This window comes from Gymnoscopelus braueri (assembly GCF_963280865.1).
Source record: "Gymnoscopelus braueri genome assembly, chromosome: 7".
NCBI lineage: Eukaryota > Metazoa > Chordata > Actinopteri > Myctophiformes > Myctophidae > Gymnoscopelus > Gymnoscopelus braueri.
The window spans coordinates 8,181,555-8,206,772 of record NC_137608.1 but is presented as its reverse complement, the minus strand read 5'-3'; the positions used below and the strand labels follow the sequence as shown (position 1 = coordinate 8,206,772).

The 25,218-nt window shown below is 43.3% G+C and overlaps 1 protein-coding gene across 1 annotated transcript in view; it reads left to right on the top strand.

Moving 5' to 3' along the window:
• The window catches only part of mamdc2a (MAM domain containing 2a), a 39,673-nt gene that overhangs the window by 12,366 nt on the left and 2,089 nt on the right, over positions 1 to 25,218 (top strand). Inside the window, exons 4-12 of the mRNA XM_080432993.1 lie at positions 736 to 820; positions 8,673 to 8,810; positions 10,082 to 10,338; positions 16,116 to 16,209; positions 19,240 to 19,386; positions 21,482 to 21,747; positions 22,063 to 22,159; positions 22,748 to 22,903; positions 24,041 to 24,303. Of these exons, the coding sequence (XP_080289119.1) occupies positions 736 to 820; positions 8,673 to 8,810; positions 10,082 to 10,338; positions 16,116 to 16,209; positions 19,240 to 19,386; positions 21,482 to 21,747; positions 22,063 to 22,159; positions 22,748 to 22,903; positions 24,041 to 24,303 (1,503 nt within the window). The remainder of the gene's footprint in view (positions 1 to 735; positions 821 to 8,672; positions 8,811 to 10,081; positions 10,339 to 16,115; positions 16,210 to 19,239; positions 19,387 to 21,481; positions 21,748 to 22,062; positions 22,160 to 22,747; positions 22,904 to 24,040; positions 24,304 to 25,218) is intronic.

Genomic DNA, 25,218 nt, shown 5'->3' with positions numbered 1-25,218 from the left:
TTTATGTTGACATTCCACTGTTTATATTGACATTCATCCCTTTGCAGGGACTGAAAAGTCTGTGGGGGGAGAGTCCGGAGCTCTTAATTGATCCCTTTGAACTTCAAAGGGGTTGTGCATTGAGTTGATTGATAGTGTATAATGTTTTTGAATAATAATAAAAATCTACAACTAGTAACTAAAGTTTTCAAATAATTGTAGTGGAGTAAAAGTTCAATATTGGCCTCTGAGATGTAGTGGAGTAGAAGTAAAAGTACTGGAAATTGGAGATTTCCGTAAAGTGAAAAATATCTCAAAATTGTGTAGGCCTACTTGAGTAAATGGACTTTGTTACTTTACACCTTGGACAGGACAGGGAGGCAGTGTTTACTTGTGGTATTCGTCGCTGCTGGGCAGAAACCTCTTATCTCCATGTTTTAACTTTTTGTGTTTTTAATGCCTTACTTGATCATGCTACAGCGTCACACAAAAGCATCAAAAGTAGCAGATCTACAAACTCGAAACGCAGTGCGAGCTTGTAGATCTGCTACTTTTGATGCTTTTGAATTTGAATCCTGGAAAGTAATAGTTTTGGACATATGAGGTTTCCACCCGACAGAGACACAATTGCTACTTTTACTTGAGTAAAAACTATTTGTATAAGTATTACTTTATTCCACCACTACTAAAATGTTATGGAACATTTTTTAAGTAATCACATTTATTTGTATTTGTATTTGCGTGTGTCTGCTGTAGATTCTGATGGAGGGCCGGCCTGAAGATGAGCCAGGAAACAGCGTTGCCATTTTTGAAGTTCACATCGTCCCGGGCTACTGTATAGGTCAGTGAGGCCAGCCATTGTATCATGCATTATGCAACAGTAAAGTGTGAGTGTTCGTTTATAACTGAAAAGGGTCCATTCTTGCACTTTGATAGTCAAAAGGAGCACTCAGGACTTTGCTATGCAGTGAATAATCTAAATCTGCAAAGTAACTAGTTGCAAAAGTTTTCCAATAATTGTATTGGAGTAAAAAGTACCTCTGATGTGTAGTGGAGTGGAAATTGGGAATGCTCAAGTAAAGTAAAACTACCTCAAAAACATACAGTACTTGATATGTGTATGTAGTTAAAAGTTGTGCACAGACTACAGCTGAGAGTCAGTTCATGGAGCGTTTCTGTGCCTGCATGAAAGGAAATATCAATCTACCACACTGGACGAATACAGTACATGCATGAATGACATTATTGTTGCCAGTGAAAACTCACGATTGACCCAGATCGTATAAGGGCACAAAACTCCCTATAGGAGCTATATCAACCACTACAAAATCTAAATCTACAAAGTAAAGTAACTAGTAAGGTTTTCAAATAATTGTAGTGGAGTAAAAAGAACAACATTTGCTTCTGAGATGTAGTGGAGTAGAATGGGAAAATGGAAAGCCCCTCAAAACGTACAGTAAGTACAGTACTTGAGTAAGTGTACTTAGTTACTTTCCCCACTGGTCAGCACCGGGGCAGCTAGGGTGTGTGTCTTTGGTCTGGTGGTTTTCAACCAGCCTGCAGTCTTTAAGACTGAAACGGACATGAACTCATTGCTTTGGGAAGGTAATGTTGTGTGTTACTGTAGTAACAAGAGAAAATAATTCTTAAATAGGTTGCGGTCGCAGTCCGGGAGGACTTTTAACCACGTGGCCAATGAGGAGCCATGTTTCTGCAGGCTTTTAACCACGTGGCCAATTAGGAGCCATGATTCTGCAGACTTTTAACCACGTGGCCAATGAGGAGCCATGTTTCCAACAGGCTCACGGAGGCTGTGGTTCTGGAGCGGCCCTGTATCTGGATGGTAGCAGCAGTGGTTCTCAAACCTTTTAATGTCAAGGACCACCCAAAATGATATGTATTTGACCGCGGACCCCCATCTGAAAATGTTTTGTGCCAGAGGGACCCCCAGAAGCAAAGAGTTGAGTTAAGAATGTCGCTTTAAAAAATATACATACATTCAAAGATTTGCACACACAAATGTTTGTAACGCTATATTAACTAATTTAGCTGGGGACCCCTTGGTAATACAAAGGAAATGAGCCTGGGTTATATGTAGTTGTGCGTGGGTGTCGCACACCCAAAGTAGCTCATTTACAAGCATGTAGGTCTGCTACTGTATTTTTGGTTGGTGACACTGGCAAGCCACAAGCGAAGCCAAGTATAATTCAGGCTAGGGTGTAGTCCATTACGCAAGGGATAATTAATGGGTAGCCGGTCATTATTGATTAATAAATCCCGACAGGGTGCTTAGGCACAACAAAACAAAGTATTTCCTTGCTTACGGCAATGAAAGTATTACTGTACATACTGTAAGTGTTGCGCTGGGCGGACATGGTCGGCTCGGAAAACAAGGAAGAGTTGATCAAATAGAATACATTTTTGGTTACTGCATTGTCTATTTCTCGCTTCAAATGTTTTCAAAAACATTCTTGAGAGCAACGTTTAGCTGTAAATGACATTGTGTGTCTGTTTACATGGCTGTCATGTTGGATACAGCATAAAATCAAGCAGTGCAGGTTGATATGAGCAGGTGCTCTGAGTCTTTGATTAGACAGCGGTCTGTTGTTGAGCACATCGGTCATTATCCAGAGATAAGAATAACACTCCGCTGAATTCAGTGATTGACCAATCAGAATCAAGCGTTCAACCAAGCTGTGTAATAATATACTATATCGTCTTTGTCAGGTGGGAAGGAACCTCATATGTTCAAAACTACCTTTCATGATTCAAATGAAAAAGTAGCAAAAGTAGCAGATCTATCAAAGCGCGTCACTTCGCACCACGTTTCGAGCTTGCGGATCTGCGACCTTTGATGCTTTTGCGTGACGCTGTAGTATGATAAAGTAGGGCGAAAAAAACAAAAACACAAAAATATGGAGATGCAAGGTTTCTGCCTGATGGCAACGATATACATACAGTACAGTATTTCAGGGGTTCCAAAACGTTTTCAGCTTGAGACCCAAGCTTATACAGGATACAAGATAAACGAGTGCTGCTGAAGAAAATGAAGTCCTGTCTGTCTTTATTTTTGGCCAGGTGTTTGCTGTCGGTTAAATTAACGCCCTAATTGATCATACTACAGCGTCACACAAAAGTAGCAGATCCACAAGCTCGAGCTTTGATGCTTTTGAATTTGAATCCTGAAAAGTAACAGTTTTGGACATATGAGGTTTCCACCCGACAGAGACGATAGATTCGTAACACCAATAACAAGCATGCCTTTCGGAACATGTGAGCGAAGTGGAAACGCGAAGCGGAACGGCTACGGGTTTTAAGTGGTTAGAAGAAAGGGTTTAAAAGTCTCTAAATAAGGTCTTTATTGCAAACTGCGTGAATGTTGTTCACTGTCTTAAGACCTTGTTTGTTCATGTTTTGGACGGTTCATTCTGACTTGAGTGCTGTCATTATATTGGTTTACTACCTGTTCTCATTCCCCCGTCCGCTTTGAAAAGAAATATGTTGGCCATTGTTGTAAATATCGCTTAAAATATCCTCATGACAGGGTCACGCTGCACTTGTTAACTTTTATAAAGTAGAAGTACCTACTGGACTTTATTGAGTGCGTTTTTTTGGCAGTGGTGTAAAGTAACTGAGTAAGTTTACTTCAGTACTGTACTTAAGTAGAATTTTGAGGTATTTGAGAAGTATTGTGATGCTTTGTGAGCTTGTAGATCTGCTATTTTCAAAATATTCTAATACATTTTGAAAACCTGAAATGGGACATTCTGCATAATGAGTACTTTTACTTTTGGTACTTTAAGTATATTTTGATGCCAATATCTTACTTTTACTAAAGTAAATTCTGAATACCAGACTTTTACTTGTAAGGGCGCGCTCCCACCAAGAGTTGGCTGACCGCTGTTAAACGCAGGTTGTGCGCGGCCACAGTTTTTTGCAGCCAGCGGATTCTAAAAAACGGGAGTGTCGCGCCTGTCACTCACTTTCAGGAGCCTCCCCGACCGTACAAACGCAGCACATTCCCAAAGCTCCAGCACCATGTTGCTTCCTGAGTCTTGAGACGGTCCGCCTTCGACTCACCCGATTGGACAGAGGGAGAAAATCAGCGCCTGCCTCCAGCAGTTTTATGCTTAGTCGCGGAGAGCAGATAAACGCAAGGTCTGCGCGACTAGCGGAAAAATCTGCTCTTGCGTGAATCAACGCATTTGCATTGACAATGCATTGGCAGATTCTGCAAACAGCGGCCAGCCAACTCTTGGTGGGAGCGCGCCCTAAGGGCGCGCTCCCACCGCACTTTTATTTTACCTCTAGGGCGGAATCTGCCAATGCTTTGTCAATGCAAATGCGTGGATTCTTGGAAAAAATCCACAAGACCATGAATCCACGCATTTGCATTGACAAAGCATTGGCAGATACCGCCCCAGAGGTAAAATAAACCACTGGTTTTTGGCCACTCTAGCCACCTTTGAGATGCTTTGTAATGCCTGCATGATGCTCAGCTGTTGAAGGGAAGTGTTTTTTTCTTCCATTGATAGGGAACAAAGGAGATCACAGCTGTTGGGTTGTGCGAGTGTTTTCAATTTAAGCGACATCTTTATTACAGTTTTCCAGATAAAGAACATTCCTGAGGCCGGTCTGAGGAGAGAGAGAGAGAGCCATCGCAGGGAGTTGTGTGTGTGTGTGTGTGTGTGTGTGTGTGTGTGTGTGTGTGTGTGTGTGTGTGTGTGTGTGTGTGTGTGTGTGTGTGTGTGTGTGTGTGTGTGTGTGTGTGTGTGTGTGTGTGTGTGTGTGTGTGTGTGTGTACTTGTATTGCTATTCTTGTGAGGACCAAATGTATAGTAATGGATCCACAAGTAGGCTATAGTAAAATTTGAGAATTAAACATTGTGAGGACACACAAAATAAATGGTAAAAAAAAAACAGAATTTGGAAGTTATAGGCCTACAATGAGGAAAAGGTTCAGGTTGTGGTTATAGGATTAGACATTTACACAGAAGTTAGGTTAGGGGGTTGAGGTGGGGGTCACGTCTGATTAATACATGGGTGTCGTACACCAAAAAATAGCAGATCTGCAAGCTGCGGTGCGACACGTTGTGAGCTTGTAGATTGGGTATTTTTCGGGTTGGGGTTAAAAATGGCCAAAATGATAAAATCACCCTCCTAAAATGTCGATGTCCTCACAAGTATAATAGTGTGTGTGTGTGTGTGTGTGTGTGTGTGTGTGTGTGTGTGTGTGTGTGTGTGTGTGTGTGTGTGTGTGTGTGTGTGTGTGTGTGTGTGTGTGTGTGTGTGTGTGTGTGTGTGTGTGTGTGCACGTGTGTGCGTGAGCGCGTGCGTGTGTGTGCGGTTTCTGTGTTTGTTCAAGTGGTTCCGTCTCTCTCAGGGTGTCAACAATCCTCTGGCTCTGAAGCGTATATCTCACCAGAGGTGGTTGTTTGGCCTCCAGCCGGAGGCGTGGGGGCAGGGGTGTATTTTCATCATATCAGTGCAGTGGTGGAAAAAGTACATTTTTTACTTAAGTAAAAGTGTCAATACTGCAATTTAGAAATACTCTGTTACAAGTAAAAAACAAAAATAACTTGAGTAAAAGTACAAAATGTACTTAAAGTAGGTACTTTTTAGGTATCAAAAGTAGAAATGTACTCATTATGATAAAATATATGCAAATCTTTTGAAAAGCTTGTAGATCTGCTATTTTCAAATGGCCGAAATGTATAGTTCTCACATTTTCAAGATTTTTCAAAAATGTTCAAAAATAGCAGATGTACAAGCTCTCAGCGCTGCGAGCTTGTATATCTGCTTTTTTTAATAGCCAATGCTAAAATCTAAAATGACACAGATGCTTTCCTGGTTTGAATGGGTTAAGTATAGTATCATACTCCTTGTAAAATAATACTCAACGCCGTCACGTGAAGTGAAAGTTGCCCTGTATTATAAATATTCTTTTGAATACTTGAGTAGGCCTAATTGCTTAAAAAAAGGTGCACATGACTAAATCCATTTTCTCCTCTTTACCAATGCATCACTGCGTTGAAATGTAGAAATTCACACTCCCAGAAATGAGCTTGTAGCTGAGCTATTTTCACTATTTTGGAAATGGCTCTAAAGTGGTTTATTCGTAATGTATTGTTGCAAGTTGGGGTCCCCATGTTCCCTACCCAGAGGGACCATGTGGTCAGAGCCATGGTCACAAGTATACACAGAGATGATGGTTAGTTGATAGTTGGTATGGGAGGAGTCCCTCCACTCAGGCAGGATGTGGGCTGCAACACTCCCCACTCCCCAAACAACTGTATATTCAGGAGTTCCCAAACCTTTCCACACCAAGGACCCCCATTCCCCAAATAAATATGCCCAACAGCAACAAATGATATATCTTTGCGTCATATAGGGTCACAAAAAGTATTACAAATAGCAGATCTACAAGCTCAAAACGTGTCTTATCATGCCACATTTTGAGCTTGTAGATCGGCTATTTTTGCTATTTGAATTTGAATCCTGAAAAGTAACCATTTTGGACGTATGATATTTCCACCCGACAGCACCTATATTACAGGTTATATGATCTGTTAGCAATGTGTTATTGCAGTAATGTACAATTAAGTAAATGAACCTAATGGGATCAGACTCTTCCTCACCCAGGATTCTGCCCAGCTCCTTATCCAGACCTCAGTCGTCTCAAAGCTTGACTATGTAACTCGCTCCTTACTGGCCTCCCGACATGCTCACTGAGGCCCCTCCAAATGATCCAGATTTCTGCAGCAAGCCTGGTCTTCAATCACCCAAAGTCTTCATTTTCCGTTCCCTTCATTGGCTTCCGGTTGCTGCCTGCACCCAGTAAAAACACTGATGTTGGCGTACTGTACAAGGCAACTAAGGGCATGCATGGCACCTCCATATCTTCAAGGCATGATCCAACCTACAGTACCATTCCCGCTCACTTATATCAGCTAACACAGGAATGTCGTGTTACTGTCGTGCCTTTCCTAAAACACCCTGGACAACACTCCACATATCCTAGACGTTTCTCTTTCCTGGCTCCCAAACTGTGGAATAAACTCCCCGTTGCAGTCAGAGCAGCACTCACCTCTTCAGACCCCACCTCATCCTTTTCTTTTATGTAAAGTGACTTTGGGTACTTAGAAAAGTGCTATATAAATATGAGCTATTATTACTATTTTTGTTATTATTATCCCCATAGCACTCACTCTCATCGGACTCCACCTCACCCCCAGCCCTTAACTTTACTCGTATTCTTGATGCTAGTTTACGATGCATCCTAGGCTATCCTAGTTTCTTTGAGGAATCAGAATCAATCTTTATTGTCACATCACATTACAAGTAAGGTGGGTGAATAGTTGTTGTGCAGGCTCATCATTGCAGTTAAAAGAAAGATAGTTATCTCATAGAGAGAGAGGAGAGGCATAAAGTGCATAATATATGACTAATACAATACTACAATACTATCTGCATAATACAATAATGTAACTAAAGTGCAAAATAAATAACAGTCATGAATTTGATTATGACGTTGGAGCTGTGCGTGGCTGTACAGTCATATGTAGGGAATAGAGGAGAGGGCTCAGCCCCCGGCCCTGAGGGGCTCCTGTGTTGAGGGTCAGGGGGTCCGACGTGATGTTACCCATTCTCACCACCTGACGGCGGCCCGACAGAAAGTCTAGAGTCGAGTGCAGACGAGTGCAGACCGTCTTTGAGCTTTGCGTCCAGTCTGGTTGGGATGATGGTGTTAAATGCAGAGCTGTAGTCCACAATGAGCATCCGTACACATCTGTTCTTCCCCTTGTCTAAGTGGGTGAGCGCAGAATGTACAGCCGAGGCAACTGCATCGTCAGTTGATCTGTTTTGACGATAGGCCATGGGTCCACCGTGGCAGGCAGCACGGAGCAGATGTAGTACTAGTCTCTCACCAGTCTCTCAAAGCACTTACTGAGGATCGGTGTAAGAGCGACCAGTCTCCAGTCATTGAGGCACGCCACCTTGCAGTGCTTGGGAATCTGGACCACGATGGATGATTTAAAGCCGGAGGGGACCACAGCTTGGAAGAGGGAGAGGTTGTCTGTGAACACTCCCGCCAGCTGGGCTGCGCATGGCTTGAGCACGCGGCCTGGGATAACATCCGGGCCGGCGGCTTTGCGGGTATTCACCCGCTAGAAGGCTCTGCGCACGTCAGCCTCCGAGATGGTTAGAGGGTGGTGCAGGCAGTGGCTGCTTTGTGCTTCCGGACTCAAAATGGGCGTAGAAGTTGTTCAACTCGCCAGGGAGGGAGGCAGAGAGGGTCTCTGCAGACTCTCTGCAGATCTAGCTCTCCCTCTGTAGTCTGTAATAGCACGCAGCCCCTGCCATGTACTCCTCACATCCCCACTCTCAAACTGGGCCTCCAGCTTGGTCGTGTATATAGTCTCGCTTGGCTTTCCTGATGGTTCTCAGGAGTGTCGCACGGGTGTCCCCCAGATTCACAGATCTGAAGGCGACGTTGCGTGAATGGAGAGCAGCTCGTACCTCGCTGTTAATCCATCCTCTGCATTCTATTTAAAATCATGCCAGTGTCATGTCAGTATCATATGTTCAGTATCATATGGTCAGTATCATATGGTCAGTATCATATGGTCAGTATCCATATCATGTATCATGTCAGTATCATGTCAGGTGAATGTTCTGTGTTGTTGTTTCAGAGTGTAACTTCGAGGAGCATCACCTGTGTGGCTACAGCAACGACTGGAACCCTAATGTCAACTGGTACGTTGGTGGCAGTCTGGCACGAGACCCCCAGTCCAGTCTGCCTGACGACCACACCATGAGCAACATGAGAGGTACACACACACACACACACACACACACACACACACACACACACACACACACACACACACACACACACACACACACACACACACACACACACACACGCGCGCGCGCGCACTCGCACGCACACGTGCGCGCACACACACACACACACACACACACACACACACACACACACACACACACACACACACACACACACACACACACACACACACACACACACACACACACACACACACGCATGTTTTATGATTTTATGTCCACACAGGAGCGTACACATAAGTACAGAGAAACACATTTACAAGGTGCTGTAAAAAGTAATGTCAGCAAATCCCGGACAAATACACAAACACCCCTCAGGCGTATAAGTAGCAATGTGCTGCCATATTTGGTTACAAATAATAGAAGAGACAGCACAGAAATGTGCAAGCTGTTTGTGGGGCACGCACACACAGTGACTCGTAACTAAATGTTTCCCGTGATTGTAGTGGAAAAAGTGCAATACAGTATTTGCCTCTGAGATGTAGTGGAGTAGAAGTATCAAAAAATTAAGCAAATGTACCTCAAAATTTTACTTACAGAAGATGCAACATTTGAGTATTTCAAAGCTCCTGCCATTGGCAATTCATGGGCAAATCAGTGGGAAATCCAAACCTGTGACCTTTGCCAGTGGTGAAATGGTGTCATTTGTAAGTCTTCGTGTAAGTACAGCAATTGCAGTGGTGGAAAGTAACTAAGTACATTTACTTAAATACAATTTTGAGGTATTTTTACTTTGCTGGAGTACTTCCAATTTTCAATAATTTTACTTCTACTGCACTATATCTCAAGGGCAAATATTGTACTTTTGCGTACTTTTTACCTCAGACCTACAGTATATATACTTTGGCAATTTGAAAATACAAGCCGATCTACAAGCTCACTCGCTTTGCGACGCGCTTTGCGACGCTCTTTGCGACGCGTTTTGAGCTTGTAGATTGGCTATTTTCAAAGGATTTTCATTCATTTTTAAACTGTTTTAAAAACTGTTTTGAAAACTGAATGTATGTACTGAAATGGGACTTTTTGCATAATGAGTTATTTTAATCTTGGTACTTTACGTACATTTTGATGCCAATACTTTTGTACTTTCACTCAAGTAAATTTGTAAAACCGAACTTGTACTTGTAACGGACCATTTTCTACAATAGGGTATTGATACTTTTACTTAAGTAAAAAAAATGCGAGTGCCTGCTTCTTCCATCACTGTGTAAATGTACTTAATTCCCCCCCACAGGTCATTACATGTACGTGGACTCGGTGTACGCCAAGCGCTTCCAGGAGGTGGCCAAGCTGACCTCGCCCATGACCACGGTGCCCGTGGCGGGCTGCCTGTCCTTCTACTACCAGCGGGACCAGGAGCGGGGGAACATCTTCTCGCTGTTCACCAGGGACCAGCTGGGACACTACGAGGAGGTCTGGAGGCCCGACGTCTACTCCACGTCCAGCTGGACGCCGGTGGCCGTGGACATCAAGGCCCCGCACCCCCTGGAGGTCAGAGTCCGGTATTGCAGTGTGTGTTCTCCTGTGAACGTTTGGATTGCAGTGGTTCTCAAACTTCTTTTATTCAATGACCCCCCCGTAACTCTGAGAGTGTATAAAACAGTGGGGGAAAAAGTACTAAAATATTTTACTTAAGTGAAAGTATCAGTACCGCAATGTAGAAGTACTCTGTTACGAGTAGAAGTCCGGAATTCCAAATTTACTTGAGTAGAAATACCTCAAAATTGTACTTAAGTAGGCCTACAGTACTTGAGTAAATGTACTTAGTTACTTTACACCACTGGATTCAAGGACCCCCGTAACTCTGAGAGTGTATGAATGGAACCAAACTGAGAGTTTGGTTCCATTTGCACTCTCAGAGTTACAGACCTATAAGGGTTTATTTGGAACCGCATTCCTAAGCCAATAATTTAATGACCGGCAGGAAGAGGTTCCGGTAGGAGACACAAAGAGTCTCCTTTGTGTCTCCTACCGGAACCGCTGCCTACCGGTCCGCTGGTCATAAAATTATTGGCTTATGAATGCGTCAAAAGCAAAAAAATATCCATGAATACAAGTCTCCATGGGGTGACTACTGGGTGAACTATCCCTTTAAATTAAATAAGTTAAAAGCGTCTTCCGTGAGTGCGGATTATTTCTTAAGCCGTGAGTCTACTCTAGTCTGCACCCGTCTTCATTCTGTGAGTTCCTGTCAGCAGAGCACGCAATGTGTGGGACTTAACTTAAGTTCTCTGAATGTCTGCCATGTTACTGATGCACACTGACAGACACACCCACCTGGAAACGTCTCTCATGTGCCTCATCAAGACGTAGGAAATAACCAGATCTATTTTTTTTGGAAAGTTTTACCAGGCAGCTATGAACGTGTCATGTTGCTTGTTGCACGGACTCAGTGGTTCCCAAACTTTTTAGCTCAAGACCCAAAAGAGAGATTAGACGTCTCCCCGGGACCCAAACTAGTGAAAATAGCCGATCTACAAGCTCACTAGATCGGCTTTTTTCACTACATCTTAAAAAAAGAAATCAAATTAATGGAATGTCTTAGATTTTTAAAAATTATTTATTACATTATTTAGAAAAATGATTGAGTTTTTTATTTGTATTTTTATAATAATTAATACCCATAAAATGTAGTACATGATGACACAGTCCATAGAAACATAGTTATAGAGCAAACTCTCTCTCTCTCTCTCTCTCTCTCTCTCTCTCTCTCTCTCTCTCGAACACACACCCATTAAGAGTTCAGTCTCACTCTCAGCTCACACTAGCACAGTAAAATCTTCAGCGGTCGTTTATTCATTTGCAACTCAGAGCGTACATTACGTAACCAAGTGTAACAATTACGTTATCCATTTCAATTGGTGCCGTGGTGTAAATACATTTAATTTACATTTACAACACAAAGCCAGTCATGGTGGAACACCCACTGTGTGGGTGAGACAGTGGGGGAAGTCAAGTAACGTCAAGCACCGCAGTAATTTTGATTACATCATGTAGATCGAGCTTAAGTGATTCATTAATGAGGTCAACCACAGTGTTGTAATAGGCTCTATGCACAGCAGTCACATTGGAAAGAAATTACTTCCTTACTTCCTTCACAGGTGTTACCAATGATACTAATGAAGGCTCTGTTCCATTCTGGTCAAACAGAGTCAGGGTGCTGATATTGTGCATGTTAACTCACTGGAAACCCCTGTATTGGAATACAATTATAAGGTTTCATTTATACTATACCTCTTACCTCTATACTCTAACTTTTTGCATTTTTTTCTGTACATTACAGCATCACAAAAACTTTAAAAAATGTGCATATATACAAGCTTGAAATAAGGCGTGAAGCGACACATTTTGAGCTTGTATATCTGCTATTTATGCTATTTCACCCATTCGGATTCTATCAATGCATTGAATGGGACATTATCACCTTTTATCAGAGCATTGCATGGGCGAAGTAGGCGACATACTGACCACCCGCGATTTATCAGACCATTTATTGGGTGTTATCAAGACTGACGGAGATGACTTAAAAAAGTTTCGGTTTTGGTTTTGGTTTCGGACCATGACGTGCGCAGTCTCAAGCGAACACAAGTTTTGAACATGAGGTTTCCACCCGGCAGAGACGAATTATAAGGTTTCATTTACACTTCGTTGCACGTGGTGTCAACATTCAAGATTCACTATTTTTATTGTTATACACCTTAGGCAAGTGCATAAGAGTAAAACACTGCTTTTTGGGGAAGTGCTGCAACATGTTATGAGCTTGCAGATCTGCTATTTTTGGCGCAGGACACCGCCGTGCAACTACTGTAAATATAAATCAGACTTTAGTAGCCTAGTGTTTGGCTGTAAACCCTGAGTTTTCTTTTAAGCGAAACCATCCAATCCTGTGTGTGTGTGTGTGTACACACTCTGCTGTCTTGGAGGAACTCCAGCTGTGGCACACACACATTCCAGCAGCTTTATTTATGTTGGTGACACACACACAAGCGTGTGTGCGCACCCCCATACACACACACACAGACACACACACTCCTCCATGTGTTTCCATTGGGCTCTCACATGAATATGGTTGCTTGGGACTCTCAGTACCATTTCCTTTACAGTCTCCTCGCCTGCCAAAACACCCTCCCAGCAACCCCCCCCCCGCCCCTCCCTCCCTCCTTGCTGTCTGTCTGTCTGTCTGTCTGTCTGTCTGTCTGTCTGTCTGTCTGTCTGTCTGTCTGAGTGGAAGGAGCTGTTATATAACAACCGCCCACCTACCGGCCTCCATGAAGTCACCGCACCACTCTGGAAAAGACAGCGTATAGCTCCATGCTCCACTTAACTGACCCAAATTCAAAGTTTACCTTGAACTTACTTTGTGTGTGTGTGTGTGTGTGTGTGTGTGTGTGTGTGTGTGTGTGTGTGTGTGTGTGTGCGTGTGCGTGTGCGTGTGTGCGTCGGTGCATGCATGCTGTCTGTGTGTACCACAAGATACTACTGCTGCTAATACAATTGACTGTTTCATTAACACCCATTAAGACCTGAGGCCGATTCTACAAATGCCTTCTAAATCAGTAGTTCTCACAATTTCAAGATTTTTCAAAAGTGTTCAGAAATAGCAGATGTACAAGCTCGCAGAGCGGCACAAAGTGAAGCGCTGTGAGCTTGTACATCTATTTTTACATGCTATTTTTGAATAGCCAACGCAAAACTCAAAAATGACACAAGATGCTTTCCCGGTTTTAATGGGTTACAATGAAGCCTAAAGTGTCTCTTCACCCATTTCTAACCTTAATTTTACCTTAATTGGTCCTCACTAATGCTCATTATAAGATGGCAGCATATCTATCTACTCACTCGTTGTCTCATTGGTGGGCTGAGGACATTTCAGAAACCTGCCAGCGTGCGTGCGTGCGTGCGTGCGTGCGTGCGTGCGTGCGTGCGTGCGTGCGTGCGTGCGTGCGTGCGTGCGTGCGTGCGTGCGTGCGTGCGTGCGTGCGTGCGTGCGTGCGTGCGTGCGACCATTTTGGATGTGGGTTGTACATTCGACCTCAGTCTGGAAGAGGCATTCCTTACCAAGGTGCTAAACTACCAACGTCTTAAGGATGCTATTAAACAGCTGGTTACAAATGTGTAACGGCTTGTGTTCATATTTGGAAGCCTCTGTAATGTCCGCTAATTAGTTACGAGAGGCCTGCAGATTGCAGGCATGCCCAAGCCAAGAGCTAAGACATTGGCTAAATTCTGTTCAGTGTCTGTGATAATTGGTAGTCGCCACATATGGAGGAGACGATGCTTCCTGTATCCTGAAACACTTATTGTTGAGTTTCCCAAGTTTGTGCATCTATCTATTGTTTGTGTTCAAGAATTTCTTGTTAAATGTGAAATATAAAGATGTTAAATAACACAGGCTCTGTGTGTGTGTGTGTGTGTGTGTGTGTCGACTTCAAAAAAGCATTCGATTCAATTTGGCATGAGGGTCTGATGTACAAACTGTTGGAGAGTGGCATTGGGGGGAAAACCTATGACATCATAAAATCAATGTACACTAACAACAAATGTGCAGTTAAAATAGGCGAAAAGCACACAGACTTTTTCCCCCAAAGCCGAGGAGTTAGACAGGGATGCAGCCTGAGTCCAACACTCTTCAACATATATATCAACGAATTAGCAAAAACGTTAGAACAGTCCACAGCTCCAGGCATCCCCTTGGCAAACACAGAAATCAAATGCTTACTTTTTGCAGATGACCTGCTGCTGCTGTCTCCAACCAAGGAAGGACTACAGCAGCAACTTGATCTCCTACACAAATTCTCCCAGACATGGGCCCTGACAGTGAACCTAACTAAGACTAAAATCATGATATTTCAAAAAAGATCCAGCCGCCAAAACCATCAATTTTTCCTAAATACAATCCCACTAGAACAAACAAAAAACTATACCTACCTTGGCCTAAACATCAGCAGCATAGGGAACTACAACCAAGCTGTAAAGGACCTGAGAGACAAGGCAAGAAGGGCATTCTATGCTATCAAAAGAAACATCAAAATAGACATCCCAATTAAAACCTGGCTTAAAATACTGGACTCTGTGATAGAACCAATTTCCCTCTATGGTTGTGAGATCTGGGGACCATTAGCAAACCATGACCTTGAAAAATGGGATAAACACCAAACCGAGACCCTACACACAGAATTCTGCAAATCCATTCTCCGTACCCAGCGAAAAACACCAAATAATGCATGCAGGGCAGAATTAGGACGATACCCACTAATTATCAAAATAAAAAAGAGAGCACTTAAGTTCTACAACCACCTAAAAGAAAGCGACCTAGATGCACTCCATAACAAGGCACTCACACACAGCGAAACCCTAGAGAGATGCCCCCTCAGCCAGCTGGCCCTGGAACTCCGGGCACAAACACAAACAGAGCCACGAGATAGAAAACCCATTGGACTAAACCAAATTATAAAACAGCAAAAGGAAAACTACCTGACACACTGGAAAGAAGCAACACAAAAGCAGAGTAAACTAGAATGCTATCTGGCCCTAAACAGAGAATACGTAGTGGCAGAATACCTGAGCACCGTGACTGACCCAAAACAAAGAAAAATCTTAACTAGGTACAGACTCAGTGAGCACAGTCTTGCGATCGAGAAAGGTCGTCACAGGCAGACCTGTATCCCGAGAGAAGACAGACTATGCACCCACTGCACACAAAATGAAGTGGAAACCGAGCTACACTTCCTAACCGTCTGTCCATTGTACCAAGACATCAGAGACACATACTTCCCACAGATTACAACCACACACGGAGATTTTGAAAACATGACCAATGACAAAAAACTCCCATATCTGCTGGGCGAAGTACAACAATGTGCAAACACAGCAGCAAGATTCGTGAGTTGCTGTGATAGGAAAAGGATATCAAACGGAACACAACCACCCTAAAGACTAATCATTGTGTATATTCCGGCACTATACCTGCACCCAGTGATCTTGGTACATAGAAATTGATCTATTGAAGATTCTGACTTTCAAATGTACATATTTTTTGTTTTGATTGTATTGCTGTATTGTCGTATTGTGCTTTCTGCTTTGGCAATGTAAACGTATGTTTTCTCATGCCAATAAAGCCCTTTGAATTGAATTGAATTGAATTGTGTGTGTGTGTGTGTGTGTGTGTGTGTGTGTGTGTGTGTGTGTGTGTGTGTGTGTGTGTGTGTGTGTGTGTGTGTGTGTGTGTGTGTGTGTGTGTGTGTGTGTGTGTGTGTGTGTGTTCACAGCTTGTGTATGAGGTAGCGTTTAACAGTGCCAGAGGAGGATACGTAGCAGTCGATGACATCTCCTTCTCTCCAGAGTTCTGTCACTCAGAGACAGGTGAGAGGGCAGCTGCATTTTTTAATATCAAATTGAACTTTATTATAGGCTGCATCATTGCAGGAACTATATCTATAAAAGACTGATACGTTCTAGGTGATAAACATACAGCTGCTCAATTCTGATAACTGTCACATCTACACCCGCTAGTTTAAAACTTTCTTTTGTTTTAGTTTAAAACTTTGTTTGAACCCATTAAAACTCTGAGTCCAATTCTACAAATGCCCTCTAAATCAGTATAGTTCTCAAAATTTCCGCGCCAAGGACCCCAAAATAATTATGTATTTGGGCCGCGGACCCCCTTATCTGAAAATGTTTTGTACCAGGGACCCCCCCCCCCAGAAGAAAAGATTTGTGTTAAACAATTCAAAATGAGTCAAGATTTTTCTAACACTTTCAAGATTTAAAAAAAATGATACAAAATAGTAGACGTACAAGCTCGTGCCGTGCTGCGAGCTTGTACATCTGCTATTTGAGAATCACTGTTCTAAATGTTTTGAAAAACTCATGTTGCTATTTAGCTAAAATCTAAAAAGAAACAGATGCTTTCCCAGTTTTAACGGGTTAAATATTCTGTAAGTTCCAGTTCTACTGAAGTCTGTTCCATTCAACCGTGCGATAGCCTCCGCTCTCCCCTAGTTCTTATGTATTTATATTATATATTCCATTTTCAGCTGAAAAAGGTGCCCTAGGCAGCGCTTTCTTCTTCATAAAAGCTGCCTGTGTGAATAAGCCCCAGTGGCCTATATCATTGGTTCTCAAAGTGGGGTCTGGGGACCTTCAGGGGTCCTTGGGGGGGTACCAGGGGGCCCGCAGCAAAATGTGTTAATATAGCGTCACAATCATTTTAACCACTTTAACCATATGGTATACTTTGGCTATTCAAAATAGCAGATATACAAGCTGCCGCGCTCTGAACTTTTTTTTGCGAATCTTTGAATATATATATTATTAAAGTGAACAAGTTTAACTCAAATCTTTGCTTCTGGGGGTCACTGTCACAAAACATGAGATGGGGGTCCGCAGCCAAATATGTATCATTTTGGGGGTCCTTGACATGAAACATTTTTAGAACCACTGCCCTAGGCAGCGCTTTCTTCTTCATAAAAGCTGCCTGTGTGAATAAGCCAGTGGCCTATATATATATCGGTCAGGCTGTACTTGAGAGCAGGACTGATTTGTTCCTGACCTGTTGTTTTGCCAGGTAACATTCCAGGGAGAAACTCCGTGAACTCGGCATGTGTTCTGTCAGCAGGTGTTACTGTGGTAGAGCCTAGATCAGTGGTTCTCAACATGTGGGTCGGGTCCCCCCTACATGATTTTGGGAGGGTCCTCAGATGACAGTGAAGTGACAATTTAAGGCCTTTTTTTTAATATCGAAAAATACAAATTGGTCAAACATTGGCAAAACAATTGAAAATAGCCGATCTACAAGTTCACAACGCCTTAGCTATTTTCACAATATTTATCTGTGGAACTGAGTCAAACTAACTCCTACATTACGAGTGCTTATCAGGGTGGGGGGTCCCCAGTTCAAATATGATTCTTTTGGGGGGTCACGGCCTGAAAAGGTTGAGAACCACTGGCCTAGATCAGTGGTTCCCAGTCTTTTCTGGGTCAGCTTCCCACTTTAAGAATCTCAAAAGTGTTCACGGCCCACCGATCTGACCCCTTAACACGGCAGCCGAGGCCAAGCCTGTTTATTTTTTGCGGCTTTCCTGCTTTTATTTTGATAGTAGAGTGGCAACTGGCAAGTCACAGGAAACGGGAGAGAGAGACGTGGAGTGACACGCAGCAAAGTTGTAGTTTATAGGAAAAAAGTCATTTTTTGGGTGAACTATCCCTTCAATGTTATATTATCATTTACATCTTAGTGTTTACCAATTATATCCTCATGGCCCACCAGGTTAGGAATCGCCGGCCTAGATAGACCAGGCATCACGCCCAGACTCACGCACGCACACACGCACGCACGCACGCACGCACGCACACACACACACACAGCGCGGGGAAGTTCTAAAGAGTTCTGATGAATGAATAATATAATATAACAGGTGTCTCACACACACACGGACACGCGGGCCTGACATATAGCGTGACGTAGCGGCCACTTGGCAGCGCACATCATCGGCCAGATCCACCTCCTCTCTCGCCCCCTTCCCCTCTACTCTCTCTCTTATCTGTCCTCCTCTGTCTATGTCGCTCTCTCTCTGTCTCTCTCTCTCCCCCTCACACACACACACACACACACACACACACACACACACACACACACACACACACACACACACTCACACACTCACACACTCACACACACACACACACACACACACACACACACACACACACACAGAGCAACATAGCCCGTGTTATCGTCCAGTCTTCAGTTATCAGTCATGTGTTTAGTTGCTCATATTGACCCAGTGAGCTAATCCACCTTGACTATGAGATGTGTGTTAATCTGATGGCGTTAATTGAATGCTGCTCGCTCCCTGAGTCAGCCGCTTAATACTTCAGGCCCCAAAATGACTTTTTTCTATTAATGACTCACCGCTGTGAAGCCTTGGTCAGTATCATGGTCCGTATCATGACAGTATCATGGTTAGTATCATGTCAGTATGGTTAGTATCATGTCAGTGTCATGGTCAGTATCATGGTCAGTATCATGTTAGTATTATGTCAGTGTCATGTTCAGTGTCATGGTCAGTATCATGGTCAGTATCATGTTAGTATCATGTCAGTGTCATGTTCAGTGTCATGGTCAGTATCATGTCAGTATCGTGTCAGTATCATGTCAGTATCAGGTCAGTATCATGTCAGTATCATGGTCAGTATCATGGTCAGTATCATGTCAGTGTCATGTTCAGTGTCATGGTCAGTATCATGGTCAGTATCATGTCAGTATCATGGTCAGTATCATGGTCAGTATCATGTCACTATCGTGTCAGTATCACGGTCACTATCATGTCAGTATATTTTTTACCGATTGTTTGCCTTTTTTTGCTTACAGTGTTGTGTTCTTTGTTCCAGAGCCTACAGTGGACCCGTCAGTAGCAAACTGTGACTTTGAGGACGGCTTGTGTCACTACTACCAGGAGCGAGCGGAGAGCAAGGTGTGGAACAGGGTTTCAGTGAAACCCAACGTCTACAGGATGGGAGACCATTCTACGGGGACAGGTGACCTTTCACCTTTCATGTACACTCTGTAATGTTGCTTTTGCATGTTAACTCAGTGGTTCTCAACCTGTTTAATTTCAAGGACCCCCCAAAAAAACAAATCTGTTGTAGTCTGTTACATTGAAAAATCTCAAAATAAATGATTTAAAAAACAAAAAAATCTTTTTGAACATTTTCCAGACATGTGTAGGGAACCAAGGATTATATATTTCAAGAGCGAGAGATCACAAGCATTCTTCCTCCATACTGGGAGAAAAACAGCATCTGAAAGTTTGATGGGATGCATTTGAGCGCAGTGACCACTTTAACATTGCATCTTATAAGCGGTGGGGTTCATTTGGTGCCGGCCTGCGCCTGGTTCTTATCAGTGTGATGTTGTCTGATAAGGGGTCTATTGGGCTTGCTATTTCGTATAAAATATGGATAAAGTGGTTAAAATTATTGTGATGCTGTATTAACAAATTTAGCTGGTGACCCCTGGAACCACAGACCTCCATTTCATTATTTTTTTTGGGGTAATCTCTGGGACCCCAATCTACACTGTAGTTAACCCTGAGAGTGTACGAATGGAACCAAATGGACCCTTTACAGTACTGTATGTATATTTGATTCTGTGTGTACACAACTGTATCAGAGTTACAGACCTGTATGGGTCCATTTGGTACTAATTGTACTTAAGGGTCTAATATCTGATGTTATACTTGGCAGTGGTGTAAAGTAACTAAGTGCATTTACTCAAGTACTGTACTTAAAGGTTTAATGACATTCACTTTTACACCACATTCAAAGTCTTTGTCCTGGTCCTTCAAAAGTGTACAAAAAGTTTTAAGTGAAAATTCCATTCCAGTGATCCATGGCAGGTGTTTTTCTCTCACATTTCTAAAGCCTTTTCAACTGCAATGAAAAAAGAAATCTTTGCCTGCGGGTGTCGCTGGTGAGGGATTTTGCCTGTCAATCATCACCTCTACTCCGCCCCCTCAAAGGAAAGGATAGGGGAGGGGAGGGGCGAGGAGGAGAGTGGGCGGAATTAATCGACTGTGACCTCACTGTCGAAGAGCCAAGCTCAGATTACTTTTCAGCCTAATTATTCAGAAAACCCCAGACCACAGAAAATCCACTAAATGTTCTAAGTTCAGGTTTTTTGAGTGTAATTGAGGTCATAAAACCCCAAATAAAACATTGAAAATAAAAAAAGTGAAAATGAATGTCATGATACCTTTAAGTACAATTTTTAGGTACTTATTGTGCTTTCACTCCACTGCTGTGACATTTTGCATAAAGAGTTCTTTCTACTTTTGGTACTTTCAGTACATTTTGATACCAATACTTTTGTACTTTTTCTCAAGTAAATTTAGCATTCCGAACTTTTACTTGTAACGGAGTACTTCTACACTTTTACTTTTTCCTCCACTGATACTTGGTTGCGTGCCGGTGGCGTGCACCGAGATCCCGCGGCTGATGGTACAAGATACAGAGTAGACAGAATTTCACTGTCAAGTGCAGGCCAGTGTTGTATATCAAAGCAGAACAAAGTGCTTTTACTCTGCTCAAACTGCAGCCCTGCATAACTCACACTCTCTCATTCATTTAACACTACATACTGTAAATGATGCAGTGCATCGTAGCTTCATTTAAAGTGCTGGTTTCGGTGAAACTAGCAGATCTACCAGCTCACAACACGTTGCGTTTGTAGATCGTTATTTTTTGGTGAAGAGGAGGGGACAAATTATAGATCCAAGTCAACAACGTACTGTATAGGGTTTAAAGGGATAGTTCAATAATTTGAGGACTGGCAGACACAAAGAGTCTCCTTTGTCTCCTACTGGAGCCTCTGCCTACCGGTCCGCTGGTCATCAAGTTATTGGCTTAGGAAAAACAAAAAAATCAAGTCTCCATGGGGTGACTAATCGATAGATGGGTGAACTATCCCTTTAAGTGGTTAAGTTGATTTATACAACGCTAAATGATACCGCGTTTTCTTTTTTTTTTATCTTCAACCCGGTTGAAAGTGAAAACGTTTTCAAATAGGCCGAGAATAGTCGCCATTGATCCCTCCTGTTCAAACCCGTTTCTTCCTCCTTCCCTCTGACCTCAGGCTCATTCCTGCTGGCGAACACCCGCTTCGCGTCCAGACCGGGCTACGTGGGCCGTCTCCACGGACCCTTCCTGCCGGGAAACCACAAGTACTGCCTGAGGTTCTACTACCTGCTGCACGGCTTCAGGAAGGTGGACAACGCTCTGGTCCTGTACATCTACGACGAGAACAACGTGGCCCAGGAGAAGGTGTGGAGCCTGGCCGACAGCACCAGAGACGTGTGGACGGAGGTGGACATCACCTACACCAAGCCCATGCCCACCAAGGTACTGGATAGGATGCAGGCCTGGAGCTTTGTCATTTTAGGGTGCAAGGCCATTTGGCTTTTGTAACACCTTGCTTACTGTAAATCGCTCTGGATTAAGAGTGTGTTTGTGTGTGTCTGTGTGTGTCTGTGTGTGTGTGTGTGTGTGTGTGTGTGTGTGTGTGTGTGTGTGTGTGTGTGTGTGTGTGTGTGTGTGTGTGTGTGTGTGTGTGTGTGTGTGTGTGTGTGTGTGTGTGTGTGTGCGTGCGTGCGTGCGTGCGTGCGTGCGTGCGTGCGTGCGTGCGTGCGTGCGTGCGTGCGTACGCGTGTCTTGCAGGTGGTGTTTGTCAGTATATGCAAAAACTTCTGGGACTGTGGCCTCGTAGCCATAGATGACATCACTGTCACCTTGGGAGACTGCCAGCTTACTGCCGGTAAGACGTTACATGTTCACCTAGTTTTGCCAAAAGGTTTGTGTGTTTCCACCAGATGTTTGTCTATTTTCAACCACAATTTTACATGCATGCCCACAATGTGGACGGTCAGTGGTGTAAAGTAACTAAGTACATTTACACAATTTTGAGGTATTTTTACTTTACTGGAGTATTTCCAATTTTCAGCACTTTTACTTCTACTCCATACACCTCAGAGGCAAATATTGTACTTTTACTTTTACTTTTATATTATAAAACATACATTAACCACTTCAGCCCTATTTTATACATAGGCTATTTGAAAATAGCAGATCTACAAGCTCACAACGCGACGTGTTGTGAGCTTGTAGATCTGATATTTTCAAACATTTGAGTACTTTTACTTTTGGTACGTTAAGTATATTTTGATGCCAATACTTTTGTACTTTTACTCAAGTATCATTTTGAACACAGGCCTTTTACTTGTAACAGAGTATTTTTCTATTGTGGTATTGCTACTTTTACTTAAGTAAAATATCTGAGTACTTCTTTCACCACTGGGGACGGTAAGGCATAGGGTTTTGATGGGGGTTGCGTGTTTGATTGCAGCGTCTCAAGCCTCCCTGCAAGGCCAGTGTACCTTTGAGCAAGGCGTGTGTGGCTTCGTTCAGGAGAAGGAGCGGGACGACGCCGACTGGCTGCGGGTTCGAGGACAGACGCCCACCTCCTACACTGGCCCTAGAGGGGACCACACCACAGGGGTGGGTGAGTCAAACATTCATTATAGCTTCCTTGGATCTCCATAATGATATTGTCGCTGTCGGGCAGAAACCTCTTATCTTTTCATAAATGAATGCCCTACTTGTAGGCACGTAGTGATATATCGTAAATCGATTTAAATCGATTCAAACTGGTGACAATTTAAATTGATGTAATAAAAAAAGTTATGCAATGCAAACAGCGGAGGTCGCGTAAAAAAATAAGACGATCTTTGAAGAAAAAAAAGAGTTTACTGTCATTTGCTATTGTATTGAAAAGAGGATAAGAGAAAACACAGTATTGTAAAAAAGAGACAGTGGGACAGTGTCATAGCCGATCTACAAGCTCACAACGGGTCACGATTGCGGGCTTGTAGATCTGCTACGTTCATGATTTTTTAAAATGTTCACCTATTGTATAATGACGTCCAAAATGTTGGCCAATAGAACAGGCTGTAATTGCTTAAGCCCTGCCCCCTCTGTGTTCCTATTGGCTGGGTTTTATCAGCCATAAGTCCAGTTCCCAGCATGCTTAACGCCCCAAACTTGGTACTGTAGGTGCTCTTGGACGGCCAATAGAACAGGCTGTAATTGCTTAAACCCCACCCCCTCTGTGTTCCTATTGGCTGGGCTGTAAACAGCCATAACTCCAGTTCCCAGCATGGTCCCACAGACTTCCAATTTCATAAAAAATGACCACCTCCGGTTTTCCCTTCCTACTTCCGGTTTGTCGTATTGCCCTGAAACCTCACCGACACACTCTACCTCCCGAACGCAAGGTCGCACAGGTATGACAGTGGACCTGGGTGCTGCAAGTGCATCACTGCTCGGCAGCAGTGTTATAGCAGTGTTTACCACTTCAAATGGCCATACTTCGGTGACCATTGCTCTTATCAGTGCAACATGATAGGACTAGGGTTTTATGTAGTTTAATAAAAGGTGTTAAGTGTATTTTTGTTTAAATGTAAGTTGTGTGTGACATTATATTGACAATGTATTGACTATGAAATTTCCTTGAACCTTGAACCTTGGCATTCGTGCACAATTTGAAGAAATTCCCTCCCTAAGTGGAGTTAGATTCTTGAGCCAGAAATGGCCCCACCAGGCCCCTCGTGTCTCACACGTGTACTCGTGGCCCCTGCAGGTCACTTCATGTACATCGAGGCGTCTCTGATGCGTCCGGGTCACAAGGCGCGGCTCCTGTCGTCGGACCACAGGGGTTCCCGGGACCCCCAGTGTCTGGCGTTCCACTACCAGATGTACGGCTCGGGCTCCGGCATTCTGAGCGTGCTCCTGCGCCAGCCCCACCAGGAGAAGAAGGACACGTTGCTGTGGAGACGCCGTGGCGAGCAGAGCGTGGGCTGGATGCGGGCCATGGTGGACTACACATGTACCGTCAGACATCAGGTACGGAACTCCCACAGTGTTACCAGTGTTCATTTTGACAACACATTTTGATGTAGTTAAAACAACATCAAAATCCGCAGTCAAAATGTCATAGTCTTTTGAATACAATTCAATTTAGTTTTAGTCATATTTTAGTTTTTTTTTTCTGAAAAGTAAACGTTTTTAGTTTTAGTTGACTAAATATCATAAGATTTAAACTAAATCAGTTGATTTAGATGACTAAAATGTATTTAGACGACTAAAATGTATTTTTGTGAGGGAAGGTACCCTCACAAAAAACATGCAGTAATCCTGGTCTCTATACTGCCTCCCCCTGGTCAGTCAGGGCGCCTGATTGAGGGGAAAGGAACTGGTTGGAATAACGTGTTCCTTCCACGCACTACGTCCTACCGGGGAAACTCCCCCCTGTCAGGTGATAAGAAGCGGATTGCTAGCTCCTCATGGATTGAAGGAGGCATGAGCTCAGTTCTGGGCTCTCCCCAGGTCCCAGGTTGGCAGAGGGAGAGTAGCGCCCAGGATTACATAGGCAATTGGCACCGGATGAAAAAATGGGTAACAAAATGTTGGGATAAAACATTAAAAACAAAAGGATTTGGGCTGGCCATGATGGTGTCATAATGCCTTAGTTGCCGAAAATACGCGTCGCAGCGCGACCCGTTGTGAGCTTGTAGATCTGCTAAAATGTCTTAGTTCCACTGGATCTCTTCTCCTAACACTTTCGTCTAGTTTTGTTTTGTTGACGAAATTGTTAATATATCTAGTCGTAGTTTTAGTCATTATAGCTTAGTTTTTATTTAGTCTTCGTCAGTGAAAAAAGGGAGTCAACAAACGTTTTTTAGTCGTCAAAATTAACACTGTGGATTACACATCAGACCGTCAGGTACGCCGCAGTGGTTCTATTATTTGGCCGCACGG